Consider the following 24447-nt stretch of genomic DNA (forward strand, 5'->3'; position numbering starts at 1 on the left):
TTGTATGTATGTGTGTTTGTGTGTGTGTGTATTAGTGTTCGTGTGTGTGTGTGTGTTTGAGGGTGAGTTTGTAATATTGGGTGTGTTTGTGTAAGTTTTAGTGTGTGTGTAAGTTTTTGTGTACTGGCAATGGTTTGCTTTCACGTTTGTTTGTGCATTTGTGTTGAAGTTTTAGCGTGCTTGTGAATTTTCTTGTGTGTGTGTGTGTGTGTAAGTGTTATAGTCTAAATTACATTGTGTGTGTAAGTTTTGACGTGTGTGTGTGTAATATATCGTGCACGGTAAAATTTATAAATGTCAAACTCAGAAAATGACGAAAACATAATTTACATATCCCAAATCCTAAGTTTCAGACAACACACTCCTATGAGCGGCTAATAAATCTAGCTCAGAAAAGTCTGAAATAGCAAACTAGTCATCCCAAACTATTGGTTTCAGACAACAAACACCTATGATGGACTAAGAATCCTAGCTCTGAAAAGTTCAAATAGCAAACTACACATCCCAAATCGTAATTTTCTGACAACATACACCTATGAAAGGCTATGAAATCTAGCTAATAAAAGCTGGAAATAGCAAATTAACCATCCCAAATCATAAGTTTCAGACAGCACTCACCTATGAACGGCTATGAAATCCAGCTCTTAAAAGTAAAAAAATAGCAACCCACACATCCCAAATCATAGGTTTCAGACACCACATACCTATGAAAGACTAAGAAATCCAACTCAGGAACGCCCGAAATAGTAATTTACATATCCCAAATCATAATTTTCTGAAAGGACACACCTATGAGAGGCTAAGAAATCTAGCTCAGAAAAGTCAAAAATAGCAAACTAGTCATCCCAAACTATAGGTTTCAGACAACAAACACCTATGAAAGGCTATGAAATCCAGCTCAGAAAAGTCAAAAGTAGCAATCCATCCATCACAATAAAAGGTTTCAGAAAACACACACCAACGAAAGACTAAGAAATCTAGCTTAGAAAAGCCCGAAATAGTAATTTACATAACCCAAATCATAGGTTTCAGACAACACTTACCTATGAACGGCTAAGAAACCTAGCTCAGAAAAGTCAAAAATAGCAAACTAGTCATCCCAAACTATAGGTTTCAGACAACAAACATCTATGAAAGGCTAAGAAATTCAGCTCAGAAAAGTCAAAAGTAGCAATCCACCCATCCCAAATCATAGGTTTCAGACAACACACACCTACGAAAGACTAAGAAATCCGGTTATGAAAAGTCAAAAGTAGCAATCTACCCATCCCAAATCATAGGTTTCAGTCAACACACACCTATGAAAGACTAAGAAATCCCACTCAGAAAAGCCCGAAATAGTAATTTACATATCCCAAATCATAGGTTTCAGACATCATTCACCTATGAAAGACTAAGAAACCTTAGCTCAGAAAAGCCTGAAATATCGAAACTACTCATCCCAAACTAGAAGTTTCAGACAACAAACGCCTATGATGGACTAAGAATCATAGCTCTGAAAAGTTCAAATAGCAAACTACACATCCCAAATCATAAGTTTCAGACAACACACACCTATGAATGGCTAAGAAATCTAGCTCAGAAATGACAAAAATATCAAACCACTCATCCCAATCATAGGTTTCTGTTTTTGTGTGTGTGTGTGTGTGTGTGTATGTTTGTGTGTGTGTGTGTGTGTGTGTAAGTTTTGGCGTGTGTGTGTTAGTTTTCGTGTGTGTGTGTGTGTGTGTAATTTTTAGTGTATGTGTGTGGTCTCTGAAAACTATTATGTATTTTACGCTCTGAAGCGTCAAGGTCGTACATTGTATTGCTTTGGTGGTTAATTGTTTACAAATGCGTTTTAAACTGTCCCAGTCCCCCGACCCCCCAAATCATAGGTTTCAGACATCACACACCTACGAAAGACTAAGAAATCTGGTTATGAAAAGTCAGAAATAGCAAATTACATATCCCAAATCATAGGTTTCAGACAACACTCACCTATGAACGGCTAAGAAACCTAGCACAAAAAAGTCAAAAATAGCAAACTAGTCATCCCAAACTATATGTTTCAGACAACAAACACCTATGAAAGGCTAAGAAATCCAGCTCAGAAAGGTCAATAGTAGCAATCCACCCACCCCAAATCATAGGTTTCAGACACTACACACCTATGAAAGACTAAGAAATCCAACTCAGAAAAGCCTGAAATAGCAACCCACACATCCCAAATCATAGGTTTCAGACACCACACACCTACGAAAGACTAAGAAATCCGGTTATGAAAAGTCGGAAATAGCAAATTACACATCCCAAACTATTGGTTTCAGACAACATTCACCTACGAAATACTAGAAAACCTTAGCTCAGAAAAGCCTGAAATAGCAAACTACACATCCCAAATCATAATGTTCTGACAACACATACCTATGAAATGCTAAGAAACATAGCTCAGAAAAGTCGAAAATAGCAAACTACACATCCCAAATCATAGGTTTCAGAAACTATACACCTATAAAAAGACTAAGAAATCCAACTCAGAAAAGCCCGAAATAGTAATTTACATATCCTAAATCATAAGTTTCAGACAGCATTAACCTACGAAATACTAAGAAACCTTAGCTCAGAAAAGTCTGAAATAGCCAACTATTCATCCCAAACCCGAAGTTTTAGACGTCAAACACATATGAGTGACTAAGAATCCTTGCTCTGAAAAGTCCAAAGAGCAAACTACACCTACCAAATCATAATTTTCTGAAAGGACAAACATATGATAGGCTAAGAAATCTAGCTCAGAAAAGTCAAAAATAGCAAATTAACCATCCCAAATCATAGGTTTCAGTCAACACACACCTACGAATGGCTAAGAAATCCAGCTCAGAAAAGTCAAAAAAAATAGCAACCCACACATCCCAAATCATAGGTTTCAGACACCACACACCTACGAAAGACTAAGAAATCCGGTTATGAAAAGTCGGAAATAGCAAATTACATATCCCAAATCATAGGTTTCAGACAACACTCACCTATGAACGGCTAATAAACCTAGCTCAGAAAAGTCAAAAATAGCAAAATAGTCATCCCAAACTATAGGTTTCAGACAACAAACACCTATGAAAGGCTAAGAAATCCAGCTCATAAAAGTCAAAAGTAGCAATCCACCCACCCAAATCATAGGTTTCATACAACACACACCTATGAAAGACTAAGAAATCCAGCTCAGAAAAGTCAAAAATAGCAAACTACATCTCCCACATCATCGGTTTCAGTCAACACACACCAACGAAAGACTAAGAAACTTAGCTCAGAAAAGTCAAAAATAGCAAACTATTCATCCCAAACTATTGGTTTCAGTCAACATTCACCTACGAAATACTAGAAAACCTTAGCTCAGAAAAGCCTGAAATAGCAAACTATACACCCCAAATCATAATTTTCTGACAACGCATACCTATGAAAGGCTAAGAAATCCAGCTCAGAAAAGTCGAAAATAGCAAACTACACATCCCAAATCATAGGTTTCAGACACCACACACCTATGAAAGACTAAGAAATCCAACTCAGAAAAGTCAAAAATAGCAAACTACATATCCCAAATCATCAGTTTCACTCAACACACACCAACGAAAGGCCAAGAAACCTAGCTCATAAAAGCCTGAAATAGCAAACTACTCATCCCAAACTATTGGTTTCAGTCAACATTCACCTAGGAAATACTAGGAAACCTTAGCTCAGAAAAGCCTGAAGTAGCAAACTACACATCCCAAATCATAGGTTTCAGACAATACACATCAACGAAAGACGGGTGCTCGGGGAGAGCCTTTGAGGGTCTGTGGGCCCCTTGAGGGTCGGTGGTTCTTTGGGAGCTCTGGGGGGACCTTTGGGGACCGGGGGATGGGCTTTGGGGGTCCGGGGATGGCATTTGGGGGTCTGGGTGGGCCTTTGGGGGTCTGGGGGCACTTGAGGACCGATTGGTCCTTTGGGAGCCCGGTGGACCTTTGGGGGCCGGGGGAGGGCCTTTGGGGGTCCGGGGGCCAGTTGGGAGCCTGGGGGACAATTGGGGACCGGTGGAGGGCCTTTGGGACCCTGTTGGTCTTTTGGGAACTCGATGGGCCTTTGGGGGGCCCGGGGATGGCCGTTGAGGGTCTGGAGTGGGCCTTTGGGGGCGCCGGTGGCCCTTTGGGAGCTTGGGGGACCTTTGAGTGTCCGGGGGGCAGTTGGGGGCCTGGGGGACATTTGGGGACCGGTGGAGGGCCTTTGGGAGCTTAGGGGGCCTTTGAGGACCGGGGGCTTCCTTCGGGGTTGGGGTAGGAGGATTGGAACCCTTTGGGGTTGGGTTAGAGGACCTCACAACACTGTTCAAATGAAACTTGTGTATTATAACGACCACAGAGTTTCACCTTTAAATTCTCTTCTAAAATCTCTTCAAAAATCTTCTTTTAAAATGTCTCTATCTGTTTCGCCGAAATAGTTCCATAACCTGTCTAAAACGGTTTCGCCCAAATAATCCCTAAACGCAAATTCAGCGTGTTCCTTTGTTATTGGCATCTCTGTGCTAACGCATTTCAAATTAATAGGAAACCTGATTCCCGCGCTAAAACAATTCATCGCTAAGATGTTTCTTGCCTAATTGTTTCCATGGCCTTTGGTTATTAATATCCTTTGGAGTTCGACCAGTAGAACTATTCCCGAGGCAAAGACATTAATGATTTGGATCTATTCCTGGAGAAATGTTTCTATGCGAAAATTTTTAAAGTCTGACAGATGATGTCATTGATTGATTGATCTGTCAAGAAAAGGGAAATTAATTTGTTGTTTCTAAGGGGAATTATTGATTCACGATAGGTCAATTGAGGTCGACAGCACAGGTGTTCTGACTCGTGACAGCACCACGTGGTTTATGGTTTTCTCAGTGAGAAAGTTCCTGTTTTTTCAAATTCTCACTGACAAAAACCATAAAAACATACAAAAATGTGAGAAAGTTCATGTTTTTCAAATTCTCACTGACAAAAACCATAAAAACATACAAAAATGTGAGAAAGTTCATGTTTTTCAAATTCTCGCTGACAAAAACCATAAAAACATACAAAAATGTGAGAAAGTTCCTGTTTTTCAAATTCTCACTGACAAAAACCATAAAAACAGACATAAATGTGACAAAATTCATGGTTTTTCAAGTGAGAAAATTCCTGTTTTTTAATTCTCACTGACAAAGTCTATAAACCACGTGGTTCTATGCCCATATAAGGAGCCCCCCCAGGAGTATAAGATAGCTCTCTACTTATATATATATATATATATATATATATATATATATATATATATATATATATATATATATATTATATGTATTGCATCGCTCCTGATTTTGTCCATCTAGGATTGACAATTCACTCCACAGGTATGAACCGTCGGGTGACAGTATCTCTTTTTTCTTTGTCCTTTTTGGTCATACAAACAAAATCGACTTAGAACCAGGTCGATTGTATATTAGTCAAATTTGGATACATATTTAAAACTCACAATAAAAGGAGTTCTACTTTTATGAATCTAATTTATTGATGTATAGAAAATGTCTTCTAAATTGGGATTGATAAGAAAAGTATCCCATCATACACTAATCATCTTATAATCATCAATGTAATGTTATTAATGGTACACCCGGGAAAGGATTCAATTCGTTTAAAGAACATCCAATAAGAAAAAGATTAATATAAGATGGTTCTATCTTAAAACATGTGCTGTGATTCCACTGGTTTATTTTGCGACATTTTTTCTCAAGTTAATTTTTCTCAAAATACCACCTTTTGTAACTATTGTTGCTCTGTCAAATTTCTACCCAAAAAAGATGATTTGTTCATTTTCATATGGAAACTTTAAGCTAACCAAGAGAATAAAAAGTTTTTGAGGAATTCTTACACGTAGATTCTGTGTTTCTCTACATTCTTTCTGGTAGACCTGTGTTTCTCTACATTCTTACAAGTAGATTCTGTGTTTCTCTATGGTAGTTCATGCTAAAATTTGTTTTCTGGTGGGTTTTCGAAGATTGAAACAACTGCAAGTTGCTGATTTCAGAACATAATTTATACAACTTCACTTCGTTCCTAAGAAATGCATTAGAAACTTAATTTCTACTATCTTCCTCGTGAAAAAGACTTTAAATGTTTCAATAAACTCATTTTTTTTAATTCGAGCTTCAGTGGTTTTTGGCTAAAATATTTAGGATTTTCACGTTTGTCCATCCAATTTTCAGTCAGCCACCATTAAAAAAAACATTTTTTTGTTGTTGTTGTCTATTGTTGTCAATGACAACAGTTTGGCCTCAATGATGAGATTAGAACCCGATTTTCACAAGAATTTCCAAACTCTAGTTTCCAAACTCTAGCAGTATCCAAACTCTAGCAGTATCCAAACTCTAGAATTTCCAAACTCTAGTAGAATTTCCAAACTCTAGCAGTATCCAAACTCTAGTTGCAGTGAAAATATTTTCGTCTAAAACAATTTTAGAAAGAACTAATAAATTGAACTGAATATTTGATGTTTAACGATATTAATTGCTGAAAGCTCATCAGTTCAAATTTTTTTTAAAGCGAGATATATCAAAATGAATGTAAAAAGATGAATAGACCCATTTTAACAAACAAAATGAAGTCAAATTTTGAAGAACTTAGTTTGCTTAATAAAACAAAGTAATAATTATGTTTTAAATCATTATTTTTAGAAATGCATTAAAGCTGTTTTTATCTTCTTTTTTATCAAAGACATTCCATCATTTAAAAAGTCGAATTGCTTTTCCCCCCCTAATATGCAATCTATGTTTCCAGTCAAGCATAGAACTAGGGTTTAAGGTACAGGCGAAGAAGATGAAATCAAATCTCTTGAACTCAATGAAGGGTTAAATCACAGCGGACAGATAAATTGTGTTCTCGATTATGTCAAGCAACAGCATAAGATATTATCTCCTTCATTTAATCTGAAATGTAATTATGCAGTTCTTATGGAGTTGAAGTTGGGACAGACAGGGGATAAAATATACAAAAGACATATTGTGTCCATTCATAAAACCTTTTGTAAGCCACGATCGACGTGAAGTTATTTAAAGCTATACGATGTCACAGAATTGTGCTGGTTTTACAGCACAGGGAGCACCAGCACAGATACAAGAAGGAAGCACCGTCTAAATGGAAGAAATAGAATCCATTGAGAGGACAAATGCTAAAAGGTTCATAGTATGGAACTTTTAACAAAACTAACATTTCCTATGAACCTAGAAAAATCTCAAATTTGAAATAAAATTTGGGAATAATTTTAGAAAGGTGAGGATTTTTTTCTTTTTTCTAGAGATACTTCGTTTTATGCTTAAAAACGTCTTTTTTTAGTATATGACTATTATTCCTTTTCCCAACTGAGCCCCTGACCAAAGTCTCAAACTTTGGGTCTTTTTGTCGACCTTGTTTATTAAACTATAAAACGCAGAAGAAGGAAGAAAACATGAAAATAAGCCCCTCCTCCAAGGACAATAACAAAAAGGTATAAAGGTCATATTATCAAAGCTTACAAAAGACCAGTGTCTCTTTTCAAATTATATGCTTTAGATATACTATATTTTTAATGTGCTCCAGGGGTTGTTTAGCTTGATAAAGCAAGCTCATAAGAAAAGAAAATATCTAAATGGCTTTTGAATGAGAAAAGAGAAGATCTGAATAAAAAGTAACTTCATATATGTATTAGTAAAAGATCTACCAACTACCATTATGATCTATGATTGCTAAATTATTCTCAAAAGTAAATTCTGCAGAGTAACTAGTAATGTCAATTTTTACCGATGAAATTGTCATTTAAAAGAAAAGCATGAAATAGGTTGCATTATCCCTAGTTTTCACAGCTGAAAAAAGCACACTTTCAAAGCCTTGTTTCAATGATATTTCCATAGTCTACTGTTCGGGGTATAATTTACTATCGGGGAGGGGGAAACTGCCCCCTTCAGACCCCAGTTTGCCCGACCTCCAGCTGAAATTCAGTTTCTGCTAAAAACCTTGTCAAAACTAAGATAAGCCTACATAGTTCAAGTATCCAGAGAAACAGGTCAGTTTTCTTTAGTAGGATTGGCTCCAACTTTGCCCCCCCAGGATTTATACGAAATGACGTCACTGCTACTGTTTTCCTATTGCTATCATAAAGAAGATGTATTAGATATAATGTACGCTATAAACAACGATAATAATGTACAGAGATATTAAAGGCGTTTTCCTTAAAACAGATTGTAATGCAATAGCCAAACATTTAAATCATATATTGTAAAATGTATATCGCAAAATGTTTAGCGATTTGTGGAGAATTAGAAATCGGGGTAAAAATCTAGCGAGGAGCAGATTCACATCCCATATTAGAGCATGTCCAGTTACTTAGCTATTATTGAGACCATATGATCCCTAAAGATCACCCTAAAGAATCACCCTATCTCGTCCATTAAGGGCTTTTTGAGGACAAACTATTTATAATTGATTTGACGGTGGAACTCAACCATAACTTGTAGAACCCAAAATATCTGAATAAACGACAGAAAACTAAAAGCCAACACCTAATTTCCCGGAAATCTTGGAAAAGCCATTTAACTTCCCCCGTTTTGTGTCAGAGATTTTCAGATTTAATGAAACATCTATCATTAGGAAGGTAAATTTTTCGATTAAACAAGTAAGCTTTTCTTTTTAAAGTTCAGGAAGGGACGGTCCCTAAAAAATGTTATAGCTGGATACAACCTTGAGATGGACACCCGAGGGATGGGAGGGGTCACAAATTTGACCTGCTGTACCCCCTGCCTTGAAAGACAAAACGCTAAAAAAAAACATTCAAACAATGCATGGCCTACATTGTAAGCTACTATTCGGAAAAAAAATATGGGACTAAAATCATGTTTTCAGTGATTCCCCTTCCCCTGCCGACACATTACAAATAATTTTTTTCCCTCAGAAAATGTGTGTTGACGGCTATGAATAATCTTGACTAACGAAAAATAAAACTGTAATAACTCAAAAGTAACCAAGCGTCTCCACGTTTTGTGCATACAATTTTAAGGTTCCTACGGATTAAAGTGCAGTGTCATATTATTCTAGCCTTTTGTCACGTTTACTGTTATCTACTTTTCTTCCTTTTTCTGTTTGAATAAAAGAAAAGGTAGACAGATTTATTTATCTTTACACCCATATAAAGCTGTACACATTTAGCTACCGGTTTTGTATTTATCTTATTTTCCTTTTTTTTACTATTAATCATTATGATGACCGATTTTTGAAAGGGATTGCTGGTACATTGTTTTTAATAGGATTACAATAGGAAATTAATTGGAATCATTAATACAGATCTGCACTTCCTCAACGACCAGCGTATTCAATAATTAAAGAAACAATGCTTTGCAACTAAAAGGAAAGGGCTATATCAAACCTCAAAACCAATAAAATTACCGAAAATAAATGAAACCCCGCAAAAAAACAAAACAAATAGAAATTATATAAAATTATACTAAAACCTTATTGCCGAGCTTAAAATTGACAGAATGAAAAGAAACTGCACCGCAGAATAACCGTGGTGTTGCCTCACCCTCAAACTTCCCTTAAAGTCTGGAATGTCAATAGAGTGTCAAAATTGGCATGGACTTAGAATAGAGATAAAAACACTCCCAAACACTGGTGCAATTTTGATGAAAATTCTGGTATCAAAATTTGACATGTTTGAGGGCACTCAAACATTCAGGGTGATCCAATCAAACCAGTGATCCTATAATACTTCAGGTGGCCGGCGTTTACCCCCCCCCCCCCCAAAAAAAAACGTGGAAAATAAGGCTTTCCAAGTTTGAGAATTTTATTTGAGTTTTATTTTTTTTAATTTCCGTAGGGGCGGGGGGGTGGAATTTTGGTACTTGTGTATGATTCGCCACTCACTCAATTTTACGCTGTGTAAAATTCGAGAACACATAGTTTTTTTTTGTTAGTTTCTTCGTTACTTTAGAAATAAATTTGCGCTATAGATTTGCACATTAGAGGAGGGGGGGTAAGCATAACGGGTCTGCATGCAAAATGTGTTTGGTACAATTATTCTGCATATTAGATATAGATAGACAAATAAGTGTATTTTAAAGCCAAATATACGGCCATGAACACAGTAAAATAGCATAAATGAATATAGTGGCTGGGAGAATTTTGAATAGTTTCCAGGAGATGAAATTTTAAGAAGAAATTTTACGCTGGGTGAATTTGCAAGAATTCCTATACGTAATTTCTTTATGTCTTGCATTCTCTTTGCCGATTTAATTTTACGCGTGGGGATGTTAAGGATAGTTGTCCGGGGTAAATCTTCGCCAGGATTGAATTGTCCAGAGGATATTTCAATGGGGAGGGGTATTTTTCGTGGGGCAGGACATTTTTTTTTTTGGGGGGGGGGGGGGGGTTAAACACCCCCCATTCACTATATTCATTTATGTTATTTTACTGTGTTCATGATATATTCGCAAATTTATTTCTAAAGTAACGAAGAAACTAACAAAAGAAACGATGTGTCCTCAAATTTTACACAGCGTAAACTTGAGTGAGTGGCGCATAATACACAAGTACCAAAATTCCATCCTCTACGGAAATTAAAAAAATAAAACTCAAATAAAATTCTCAAATTTGGAAAGCCTTATTTTCCACGGGGGTATTTTTTGGGGGGAGGGGGGGTATTTTCCGCGGGGGGGGGGTATTTTACACGGGGTATTTTCCGCTGGGGGGGGGGTATTCGCCGGGAGGGTATTCGTAAAGAACCATACTGGAATAGGCATGCGGGGCTGATGCTTCCTAAAATAATCAAAAGATATGACACTACAGCAAGGGGGCTTTTTGGTAATTTTGTGTCTAAAAAAAAAAACGAATGTTGTCCTATATCACGAACAAAATCTCATAAAAAAAAATATTATGAGATGGCTAATCAGCTTAAAACTATCAAAAACAATTGTATAAAACCTTCCCGTTTCTGAAGAAATGTGCCTATGTGTGGCGAATAGGTATGTACCTCGTGCGTACGTGCCTTCAATAACATAGTGTAAGATTAGGGGAACCCGGTCTGACTAAAGAAATGTATGAGCAACATGCTACGTAAAGAATTTTTTTTTCTTAAAATCATGCTTCGTTTCGATCAGATAAAGAAATTGAAATTTTGCGACATAAGCAGAACACTTTAAATCAAGGCCGTATCCAGGGGAGTTAGGGGGCTTGAACCCCCGAAATGATCGTCAGACTCGTAAAAAACATAACAAAAATGAATATGAACAAATTTTTGATGAGTTTTTAAAGTTTCTTTTTGTACCCCCTGAAAAATTCTTTTGTACCCCCCCCCCCCGAAAAAAATTCTTTTTTGCCCCCTTCCCCTCCCCCTCCGAAAAAAATCCTGGAAATGAACCTGCTGTAAATACAATCAAAGATAAAGATATTTTGGTTCTTCTCATCCTACTTCCTGGACCCTCATAAAGTTGGTTTGTGACAGAAAAATATTTCATGAGAAGGACTGCCACAAACAGAAAAATTTTCTGATTCATACCCTTAGAGATCTGAAGTTCTCTGTCATTGCAGTTTAATGGTGATTCAATTATTTTCATTTGATAAAAAATCGTGCCATATAACCTATGTATTGCTAACTAAGATATATGGAAAATGGCATTAGCCTACAGCTTGGGTTTTTGAATAAAGAAAGATCTAAGTAAAGGCCCCCAGTAGTTTCTTATAAGACCATATCAGTTATGCAGGTCGTGATGCCCTATTAAAATATGTAGTTTGTCTTCTGCTGTGGAATGAAGATCGTTACATTTAACTGAAAGAATATTCAAATACCATTTAAGTCTTTTTTTTTAAGAGTTGGGTCGTTAATCTTTTGAATTTACGGTTGACAATAAAAAAGATACAATCGTCCTGGTATTCCAGACAATATACCCAGATAATGGGCTAATCCTCAAAAATAAAGGGTCTTACGGCTGTATTTTTCTTTTCTAAAAGAGCTGCTAAACCTTGGGGTGATGGGACAAAGAAAGTTTTTCTGTCTCTATTCCTCACAACCAAGCTAAGTAGAGGTGGGTTTGCGACAACCATGGATTATGCCATATTTTCGTAGATTTTATAATGCCATTGGTTTTCGTTCTCTTCCATGGATTTTCAGTGCCAATCCTACAATAAACGTCGGTGAAGCTGAATCGACAACCTCAGACAAAGAACATGTCTAGAACCTCCCTCCTATTGCAGTTGAATGACGTCCCTGAGTAGAATTAATGAAACAGGTGGAAGTGCACAAATAAACCCCAGTTTCATTTACTAGATTTTGCCTAAGCATATGTATATGTATGTAAGCATACGTATGTAAGCATACATGTAAGCATATGTATGCATAGACTATTAAAGAAAACATTAAAAGAAAAAAGAAAGTTAAACTGAAAACATCCTCTTTGAACAATAAACTACAGTAAAAAAAAAAAAGAGAGGGAAGACAAAAGAGCTCACCTTAAGATAGGAGTGTAAATCATTCTTATCCCAGTGCCGTCTAATGAATATCTGTTGGTGCTGGGTTTATCAAAGTGGGTCTCAAGCATGAAGTGGAGAGGTCCATTGACAGGGTCCAGCGGATAGCCAGCTTCTAAAGGAAAGTAAAATCCCTAGAAAACAAAACATTTAATGGATATTGAAACTTTACTCATAGAAGAAATAAATTTACTTATTGAATTTGTTGCAATTCAGTAATACCATGCGCATATATGCCTATTTGCCCTTCCTTCATCACCATTATCAATAGTAGCTTGACTGTCGTAATGAAATTTCGAACTTTATGGAAGAAATGGGCAAAAAACTAAGTTTACTAAAAGAAGTTGCATTTTTAATATTATTGGTAAGAAATCCATTTTTGGTTGCAGGAGTTTTCTAATCGAACTAACCCGAACGATCAGACTGCAGGTATAAAACAGAAATGAACCTACCGTAGCGTATATTCTTTTGCGAGGACCAGAGAAAAACGTCGGTCTCCATCTCCCAAACACAAAGTTCTTCCCCCCCCCCGCCCAAAAAAAAGAAATCCGGACAGTTTCAACGGGTAACTCCAAGCGTGAGACAAAAAAGGTTATTTTACCAAACAACGTACAAAATTCGCTATCTTTTAATAAAGCTTGCTACAACCTGTAAAATGTGAAATACTCACTTGCCTTCAGACATAGAACAAAACAGAGAAAGTACATAGTCTTGTGATTATCTGAAACATATTAAGGCTCCAAGTTAGGTTGTTGTCTCTTCTGAGACACTCCGGATATCCGTCGTATAGCACCACGTTACTGTTTTCAGATTATATTTTGGTTGGACTTTATTGACATTGACAATTATATAAAGTAAGACAACAACAACTGTTCTGAGTGCTTTGATTGTTTGCTCTTTGAAACTACTGCCTGTGACATCTTATTATTAATTAATTATAGTAATTTGTCATTGTTAGTTACATTTGGCATATTACCTAATTACCTTATTACCAACATATTACCTAATGAAGATCGCTCTGGTTGATTTCTTCCTTACCATTTCCATTCATCTAAAGAAATACATTTCTTATGACAAACTCGTCGTCACCCATGCCGACGAATTCTCCTTTTTGCTTCATTAATCAACATAAATCCTCTTGACAGCTTGAAGAATGTATCAATAAAATTTCATATTGTGACAGTAGCTTTTTTCAATTTATATAAGAGACGAACTTTCGTTGACAGAGTTTATGATTTATAGTTCAAGCCAAATAATGTCACATATCAGCAGCTGGTTTGATGTCAATGCGATATCACATAACTGACTGATGGGTGACGGCGGAGCTGAAACTATTTTCCTCTACCAGATAACCCCTATGGAATTTAACTCACAGTAGATTATCATCTCTGATTGTTATGTGATTACCATATTGACATTTGTAGAATTGTCACGCTGTTAGGGGTTTGACGGATGGGGATAAGCTTTTGTTTGTCCGTATGATAAAAGGAATTATCTCCCGATTGTCGTGAACCTATAGTCTGGATATCAATAATCCGGAACTGTATTTTTCAAATCAGTCAGTTTGATCCATGAACAGTTAGTTTTATTAACAAGTATTTTTCAGCAGTGTTAATTCAGGGACATGAGGCATTTACCCCTAGAGTTCGAAAAATACCTTTTTGGGGGTATTTTCCTGAAAACATGAAAAAATTTGAAAGAAACAGCATTTACATCCCCCAAAATTTTGACAAATACAAACTGCCACCACCAAACCCTTTCGTGAATTGACGCCACTTCTATCTTTATATTCAAATACGTGATCAGCTCAAAACTTATTGACACAATAACATTGCAAGTTCATTTGGATGATATTTTTTTACGCTGGTTTGATATATAAGCATATAGTATTTGTTATCGCTACTTATTATCTGAATAGATACCAAATAATAGAGAAAAAAATTACAACACATAAGCTTGTAAACAACGACAATGCAATTTAAGAAGAATGTTGGTGCTCAACCAGAGGCTCAGCTAGGGCTTCAAACACCCATGGACAATGGCGGTTTCCCTCGCTCCGCCATGAAATAAAACCTCAGTTTGATACCCCCCTCTCCAGAGGTTGCACTCGGAGACAACTGGCCCCCTTGCCCCCCTAGCTACGCCACTGCAATCAACCAGGTAGTAGAAAAGCAGATCTAAATACTACCAAACCTTTACTGGTGGAATGAAAGAAAAAGCGCAGGGACTCGCCATTATAAGCGCTTTTTGTACTGTAGTCTTTTATAAATTATAAACTGTATCTAATATGAAAAACGCGTGTCATTATTAGTAAAAAAAAAGACTTTGTGAGCTTAATAACCAAGCCGAGCTCTTGACATGTAAATAGAAGTGTCTTTATAATTATTGCGCAAACTAAAAAAATCTAGTTCCAACTAAAAACAATTTGTGCAAAATACTCTTGAATTACAAATTTTATCATTGAATCTTGCCAAAACCTAAAGTTAATCTGAGCAAATAATTGATCAGAAATATCGAAATCGATATACCGAATATCGAGAGTAAAAATATCGATATATCGTTTAATCAAATTATCGCCCAACACTATACAATAATATCTGTAGGGTCTAATATGAAAAAAGCGGAGCGTTATTAGTAAAAAAAAGACTTTGTGAGCTTAATGACCGAGCAGAGCTCTTGACATGTAAATAGAGAAGTGTCCATAATTATTGCATTAAAATGATAATTCTTTTCGTTCTGTATTTGAATAGGCGTTACGTTGTGGCTTTGACAAAAAGAAACACTGAATTATCAAAAACTATAAAGGCGGAAGTATTATAAACAGAATTAATAAACCAAGATGCAGGAATGGGTGAAAAACTTAAACTAGGGTAAATTTTTACCAAATCATATTATTGAGTTTCAAATAAAGTGAATATACCGTTCGATGCCTTTTTTTATGCTGATTACGAATATAACAATCACTTCTATTAGAAATGAATTTTAGCCCCCCCCCCCCCGATATATGTCAATTCATGGTATATATTTGCACATATGGGGGTGAGGGTTAGGGTAGGTTAGGGGGGGGCTGAATTTCATTTCTGGTAGAAATGATTGTTATATTCGTTATCAGCATAAAAAAAGGCATCGAATGGTGCATTCACTTTATTCCTAACTCAGTAATATGATTTGGTAAAAATTTACCTAAACCAGTTAGCCATCTTTTTTTTTAATATGAACAGGATAAGTAACCGCTTCACACAATCCTTTTTATATATATATATATATATATATATATATATATATATATATATATATATATTTTTGTAATCAACTTCAAATATGAGCCCAAAGACAAGAAATAGATAAACATACAAATTCCCTCAGTACCCCTAAGCACGCACGTACGCAGCAACAACTTTTCGGGAGAGGACCAATAATAATAATAAAAAAAATATTCGATAATCTTAATTTTTAACATTTTGGGCACTTCCGGTTCTAATTGTAAATAAAAAAAGGAGGGTCAAAAAATTCTAAAGAATACAAAATAAGCGAGGTCTTTCCTTACGTTTGTCCCTGGGACCATTGCCTCCAACCACAGCCAAACCCAGGATTTTCTTCGTGGGGGTATTTTTTTTGGGGGGGGGGGGGTAAGGGATACAAAAAAACTTATAAAACGTATCAAAATGTGCTTTTATCATTATGCATGTTCATTATATTTTACAAGTAAGACAAACATTTCGAAGGGTTGAGTAAAAAACCCTAGCCCCTCCTCTGAATACAGTCTTGCCTCCAGTATCAGCAAAAAGTGGTACAATTTCCGCGTTTTACACCTTTTAAAATTACAACCACTGTTTATTCGACAAAACTTAACAAACAATATAGGAAATCCTGAATGTTATTGTCAGATTAGCCCAATCCTGACGCATGGGCAAAGTAGTTTCTAACTTGACTACAAAATGTTTCAAAAACACTGCCATCCACATTTATACAAACACATGCAACCACTGCCAGCCTATTTTTTCCAATGAAGCACTGCCAGCCTTCATTGAAAAAATAGTGCTTCTAGATGGAATTTTACCTGTCAAATCGACAAAAAATAGCCTGATTTAAGACTAATTTCCCTTCTGTTTTACAAGCAATGTATGTATGTAGATGTTAAATAAGCTAGGAAGAAATGAAATATAATATACAGTTTCATTTAAATAGCGTGAAATCCTTGCTGAATAAATAATAAATAATGAAAAAATGACAAGAGCCGAATTGAAAACAGGATACCAACTAAACGTTTACGCTTACTATAAAAAAAAATCGATCTACCTTGTTGATATAAACTTTTACTGTTGCAAAAAATTGCTTCTGTTCAGGGTCGTACCCTGGGGAGTAGGGAAGACGCTACAGGGTTTGAGGCAAATCAAACTTTAAAAATGTAGTTCATTAGATAGATAAAGCTTAATTTCAGCTATCGAATGGGAGCTAACTATTTTCTTGAGTTCAAACATTGAAAACATAGGAGTGCAAACAGTAGCGGTTTTAGGAATCAATCTGAGAAAGGCAAGGTACCTTAACAGGAGTTTAAAAATACAAATAAAAGGAATTTAATGTCAGATATAAGAAAAACCAGGGGGCAGCTACCCCCCCCCTGCCCAGGCCTATAAGCACCACTGACTGTAAAAAATAACGTATTAAAACTGGCATGAGGCATTAACCTTGATAATAACAATGAATGGTTGTTATCTGACAGTTTGAACAGAAACTGGTCAAAAATACGTTCAGATTTTTTCAGCTTTTTGGCGTTTTTCAAATCAGGCAGGCCAGATCCCGATGGAAACATGAAAAATGACACATTTTGGACTAAAACCTAATTTGACTATTCATAAAGCGCGTCCTTCCTTGAAAAAAATTAAATAAATTCCTTGCGGACATTGAATTAAAATCTAAAGTAGCAGAAGTATGGAAGATAGACGCCCTATTCGCCATCTTTGTATACTTACAATGCTCTCCTTAATCAAATTCTATTATTTTTGGCGCAATTTAAGTCAACCTTGGAGATCTATGTTCTTCTTTTTTTTATCTCAGAAGCATGTTCCAACACACCCACTTGATCAATATTTCATTCTCGACATAATTTTAGCACAGGGTAATCAACCACACCCAATTTAAGTAGCAACTATACTTTGCTATGTACGTCGTAAAACTTTTTTGTAATCGACATTCAGCGTAATATGAATTCCGAGTGAATGAATTTTGAGTTTGAATGAAATACATAGCGCTTCTCACGACAAGTGAGGCTTGAAACCTTGAATGTCTAGCTACGTGATTCCCAACGCGGGGCACACGCCCTACCGGTGGGACATGGGAATATTTTGGTGGATCATGGGCAGGACGTACACCCTTCGACTGACAAGACCGACGTACTCTAGACCCTTAATAGTAAAAAAAAAACATTTTTAAGAGCAAAACAGAGTCATGATAGTATTGCAACGACCAAATGCATTGTATGAAAGGATGCATTGCATCCGATGCATTGCAAATGCAATGCAATGCGATGCGATGCATTGCAAATGCATTGCACGAATGAATTTTCATTCGTGCAAAATACACCTAGAGGAAAAATTTAAAAAAGATACAAGAGTTAATAGCCTTTTAAACTTTCTTCAGGTAAATAGGCTACGCGTAAAATTTTGGGTATCAAAATTTAAATATCACGACGGGGCATCAGGATTTTAGAAATATTTAGGTGGGGTATGGCCAAAAATCGGTTGGGAACCACTGGTCTAGCTTTTTTGATTTTCCACCCATATTGCTTTTTTTGTATCTGGTGCCTGCTACATGCCAAAAATTGCACAAGAAGGTCTTTTCCGTCAAAAACTGAATACCCAATTTCTCCTAATATTTTAAGATATATGTGGCTGTGGAAGTTTTCACTTAACCGATCCCGACAATTAGATTTCATTTTTACTGCCTTTGGGTAGATTTCAAACACCCAATAGGGGCATGCCTGGGCCATATTCTGACCACAGCTGTACATATAGAGCCAACATTTGGGAGTTATCCTTGTTCTTTTTCGATTTTAACGTCACCCTGGTGCTACGAAAACAGAAGATCAAAACTGCGAGAATTCAATTCCAAAGTGAAAATTAATACTAATTTGCTCCAAAGCATTTATACTTAAAACATTGTCTTAGTATATTTTGGCAGATGAAAGCTTGATGCACAAGTCTCTCTAATCTAACCTGGGCTAAATACAAAACAAAGATAGAAATCGCTGCATACTAGTCTCAAATTACCTTTATTCTTCTTTTGAATGGACGAAATATGGTAACTGACGTTTTTAAATTCAAATTTTGGCTGTTGTTATAAAGGCTGCCAAAATCTGAAGTTCATATAGTAGTTCAAACCGCTATAGTAGTAGTTCAATACTGTGGCGAACTCTTACAGGCTCTTTACGCCACAAGACGTCACAACAAGAAATGCAGATCGGAGACAGTGAATGTCAACTGATAATATTTGTTTTATTGTTTCTTTTTTGGTACTTGTATGATATAGCGCGAACTACTCAATTGTCCATCCATTGACGCATTGTAGAACGAGCTTCTTTCGTTAGTTTCTTTCAGCTTAGCGTGAGTAAAGACAGAGAGAAGTGACAGAACAGATGGGAATATATAATTTGGGTTATATATTGGCACATTAGGGGGTGGGGGTAAGGTATTTGGACAGGTGAAGTTAGAAAACAATTCTTACTTAATAACATGCAGATTAATAGTACCTAACACATTTTGCATGCAGATCCACTACACTGTACTCCCTCCCCTCTAATGTGCAAATATATAGCCCAAATTTATTTCTAAAATATTGAGTTTTTTTATATTTAAGTATATTTCATTAAGATTAATCTAACTTCATTTCTTGAGAGGTCGGCGCTATATCATACAAGTGCCCTTTTTCTACTATGGCTATTTTCCCTAATTTTAATTTATTGCTGAAGTCAGAAATAAATTCAGAAAAGTGCTAAACAAGCATGAAAATCCTGAGAAATCTTAGATTTCCAAAATCCTCGAAGAAATCCTTCTGAAGTACAAAAATCCGAAATATTAATAAATCCCACAAAGTGGAACCACTGACATGGGTTTCAATAGATTTATGCAATATTTCAAAGAGTTGAATTATCTTTTGAATGTCATTGTCTTCGCAGAATCATTTTCTTTTCTTTTTTTGATTGCAGCGACTTTTTCCACTACTTTAAAGATATTTCAACCAAAGTCTTACGCTCAAAAGTTGTTGCACTAGAATCTAGTAAATGCTAGATTGCTAGAACTTCCAGGAATTGATGTAGAATGAAAGCCTGGAAAAGTAATTTCTAGCTCGTATCACCTCATCACTTATCTGCTTGTAGCGGTTTAAAGTCTCTTAACTTGTTCTTAAGCGAAGTATGGATCGTGTGGCAGATCGAGTGGCGCTCAAAAATATAAACCAGGTAGCCAAGAGTAAGCAGCCCCTGGATAGCGATTACATGAAAACTGGGCTTACTAAGACACATAATTTCGCTAGGCTCTGCATTGCATTTTATCAAACCAATTAAGATATCCATTTCCAGCAAACGCTTTAAATTTAGATACCATAAATAAAAAAGATATTTACAAAACAAATGTTATTGCTCTACCAGCATTTATCAAGATATACTAATCTTTCTCGGTTTTCCTGGTAGCCAATATGGCGGCTCGTTAATCACTTGGACCAACCTCAGAGATCTACTCTGTCGTTCATTTAAACTTCATAGACTTGCAGGACAAGATCCTAAGGGTACTGTAAATTATTAATTGCTTTAAATGTATTTTTGCTTCCAAATAGCTCGACTATGCTAAATTTTATCTGTTTCCTTTTTTGCCTAAAAAGACAAAGGAATAGTAGCTTGAGTTATCTTTTTTTATTCATTTTGGAGACGTTTGTTGCAGTATATACCCTCGACAAGAGATAGAATTACTTGTATTTTATAGGCAGTTCGAAATCAAAACTCTGCCGTCCAAAATTTCAGGATCAAGTTATTGCTTTGCTACGAAGGGGCTAATACTTTGTGTGGTTTGGGTCAATATAAATCAAATAGGTAAAATCTAGCAACGGGTAAGCTGACGCAGTAGTGTTGATAGCCATAAATTGCAGTCATTGCACGCATGCCTCATGCCATTATTTTGACAAAACTCAGCAAATTTTTACCTTCCACCGGGTTCGTAAGCGGGAGCAAGGGGCTTCAGGACCACCCCTTCCCAAAATTTCCAAATAACTTGCTATGTTTTTAAAATAATTCACATTTTCGTTTTATTTGCCTCAAATCTAAAATGTTACCCCTCCAAAAAAAAACATGCGGTTAGAATGTCGAAGACTCTATTTTGCCCAACAGATTCGTATGCATGTGAGTTAACAACTTCAAACATCAACTGCACCCAAGCTTGGGGACAACCAGCCCCCCTACCGTTGAATCCACCGTTACTCACCCAGTACTCTGGAGTTTATTATCCGTTAAGCACTGTTAGTCGCAAAGGCAAGATAAATACGTAGAGAGCCTTGCATAATTGTTTTTTTTTTCTGGGTTTTCTCACGTTTTGCGCAATCAGCTTGATTTTGACCTAATATACAAGTGATTTGATCGTCTTTTGTAATAATAATAAGTATTAAAGAAACTGCAAGTCAGAAAGAGGCTCAAAGCATGTAGATCACGGTTGCCAAGTTTTCTTGGTTTAACCTACCCCAAATTACAGAAATAATCAGGCTAAATTACGCAAATTGGGCTATAATAGAGCGAATTTTGCTTAAACAGAATTATAAGTGAATTTTCACTGCATTTTAACTGTGCTAATTTTACAACCTCTGGTACTTCCTCTTAGCGATGGCTGCCTTAGCAGATTATCGAATCGGAGAATCCAATTTTGTTCTTCATCCCAACAATCGGATTCAAGTCCAAGAGAGGTATCATGCCTCGATTCATAACTACTCAAAACGCCTGATGTCTCTTCAGAGCTTGTATTTCTTTGTTCTTGCGTAGAGTTTTTACGTCTCAATGAGATGCTAAGCGGATTGACTCTTGTTGTGGTACTGTACGATCTGATCTTTTTTCCAGAGTTACTTACTGAACGAACAGACGGATTTGCTCTCTAAGTTCGCTTGATCGACTCATATGGACTTACTCTGTTTTACTTGCAAATGAGGTTAGCTTTGCTGTCAAGGTTGAACAGCGAGATGAGCTGGCATTTGATATTACAGAGTTCGACGTTTTAACACTTGATCCTGGTGATGTGTCTCGATTAACAATTTCTGGTAGCGATTCAGAACCAGAATCGGGGCTCGCTCGCGATAATTCTGCTTCCATCATTCTGGTATAGCCTAAATTTCATACCAAGAGATATTTCTTGTCCACTTCCAAAATTATAAATATAAATACACAAACAACTTAGAGATTTTCGTTGAAAGTCAAATTAAAAACATTGTTTGTTTTTTTCTGGGTTTACCGGTGACCATCGTTCTAAGATTTTTAATTACGTTTGAAAAATAGAGTGGAGGATTAGCCGGGAAACCAAAAATATATTAAATATATAATTATAAATATAAATTATATAATACATTTTCAGCTAGTTTCTCACTCCTTAGACTTGGCGACGCAGGGACAAATACGCAAAGGGTTCGGTTTCGGTTGAAGAACCATGGTTTCTAATTATTTGTTTTTTTATAAGTTTCACTGGCCAAGAGCAATGTTTTCTACCTCAATAAGCAGAAACTAATGCTAACAGTGGTTACACACAGAGGAATATGCAGAGGACAAAACACTTCAAAACTGAGGCCGCCTATGCGGTACATAAGGCCCTGGGCAAGTGCCGTATGCGAAACCAAGGGCCATCAATTTACTCTATATGGATCATAATATGGCATTCACAGGTTTGTAGGCCTCTTTTTGTTACGTTTTTGTTGTATTGTTGTTGTTGCAAACAGCGGAGGATGCAGTGTGGAGAGGCCTATCGCCCTGGGAATGAGCATAGTTTTACTAACATTTATATAAGCATTTTGATGAAAAAACAAATCATGTGAATTTTTGGCTTTTTGCGTTCAAAGTTTTTCAAATTATTATTTTTTTCTACATAGCGAATGAATTTTCCCTCAAACAGGGGTACAAAAAAAGTATGCTTTATTCAGTTTTGGCTTACCACTTGCACAAAGATAACATAGTAAATATGTTTCATGGAATCCTCTTCTAAAATAAATGTTTTCTGGATGCTATATAAAACAAATGTTTTTCAAAGTTGATTCCAACTAGAACCCATTTGTTTCTAGTTATATATCCAGAATCACCTTGAAATTAGATTTAATCCCACTAAGCGACATGAAAAAAAAAACTAAATTCAATAAAACGTTTCGAATTAAAGCATTTCATATAATTTCAATATCAGTAGGATATTAGGAGACGTATCTACTGAGCCTAAGAAAATTCAAATTTTATTCTTGTGATTTATTTGAGACGCAGTGACACTTAATTAGGCCTATTAACTTCAAACTTTATAGATTTGTTTTATTTAGAGACTTGAAGAGACTTGCAACAATTAGTTAAACTTTTAAATAAGGAAAAATATTTTTGCCGCAGCCAAAGAGGTTTGAACTATAACAGCCCGAATACGATTTTGAAGTTATTGTAACGAAAGCTATCTACTAAGTCTACGAAATTTAAAGTGTGTTCATTTGGATTTTATTTGGGATACACAAAGACTTAAAAAATGACCTTAAATTTGTTAACAATTAAAAATCTCTTTGACAGATCTAAACTGTTTCCAACAATAATATTTCTCACATATTTTTAAATCCATTACAAAGATACCTGGCTAATAAGTCTATAAAATTCAAAAATTTATGCATTTTGCTTATATTTACGAGAAAAAACTGGTAACCTGCTATTTATGGAGTTTGCATGTCTCAAAAAGCTCTCTTCTTTATAAAAAGAAAAAAAATGTTGGTCCCTCGTTTTTTTTTTCATTTCATTGGGCTCCAAATGAAACAAAATTTACAGCAATTGAATATTGTGATTTTAGTAGACCAGTTTGCTTGTACTGACTCCAAAATTATGAATATCAATGAACTTCTTTTTTTAATTGTATTTTTCTTTCAACTAAATGGAATAAAATATTTCCACTGAATTTGGATATATTGCTTCCAGTAATTTCAGATTTGCGAATTAGAAACATTAAAAAATTCTTTAAAAGAGAATCTCTCGAAAAACTGGAAACAAACAGAAAACTGGAAACAAATGGTTTCTAGTTGGGATTAACTTTAGAGTTCCCAACAAGAGACCATTTGTTTTATTTTTGTTATGTAAGTTTCTTTCAAGAGTTAGCAAAAATTGAATAGATCGTACAAATTTTGAACCATGTCTAAAGATACATCTTTTTAAATACGGTATGTAGAAAAATAAAAAATAAATGTTTGAGGATTTAGAGATGACAAACTTCAATCAGTCTAAAGAAATATCTTTATTATTACGTAGAAAAAGAAAATTTTAAAATCGAAAAAAATAATTTTGAAAATTTAGAATTTTAACTTTCCCCCAGACCAAGAACACTCAAACTTCACATTTTATCAGTTTGAACAAAAATAAAATGGAAAAACACCCGAGGAGTACAACTATTTGATAAGAAGCTTTTTTACAGTCTACAGCATATCCACCTGGAATTGTCCCCAGAGGCGTATACAACAAATGCAATTAAAACATTCTTTCCAGCAAAATTCAAGAGACATGATAAGCCTGAATTTTGGACTAAGTAAATACAAAGGGGATATCCATTTTCTGCCACCTGATATACATCTCGAAGTTCCACATGTGCAGCACAGTTTCGCCATGCGTGGCACAGTCCCCACACCACTTAGTACAGTTCTCCTAATGCTTGGAACTATTCTGCCACGCTTGGTACACGTCAAC

General features: G+C 35.8%; 1 protein-coding gene across 1 annotated transcript in view; it reads right to left on the reverse strand.

Moving 5' to 3' along the window:
• The window catches only part of LOC148953840 (MOXD1 homolog 2-like), a 147056-nt gene that overhangs the window by 59569 nt on the left and 63040 nt on the right, over positions 1 to 24447 (reverse strand). Inside the window, exon 7 of the mRNA XM_089085666.1 lies at positions 12498 to 12649. Within this exon, the coding sequence (XP_088941792.1) occupies positions 12498 to 12649 (152 nt within the window). The remainder of the gene's footprint in view (positions 1 to 12497; positions 12650 to 24447) is intronic.

Source organism: Artemia sp. Qi Xiang Cuo, chromosome 3 (assembly GCF_049724085.1).
Source record: "Artemia sp. Qi Xiang Cuo chromosome 3, ASM4972408v1, whole genome shotgun sequence".
Taxonomy (NCBI): domain Eukaryota; kingdom Metazoa; phylum Arthropoda; class Branchiopoda; order Anostraca; family Artemiidae; genus Artemia; species Artemia sp. Qi Xiang Cuo.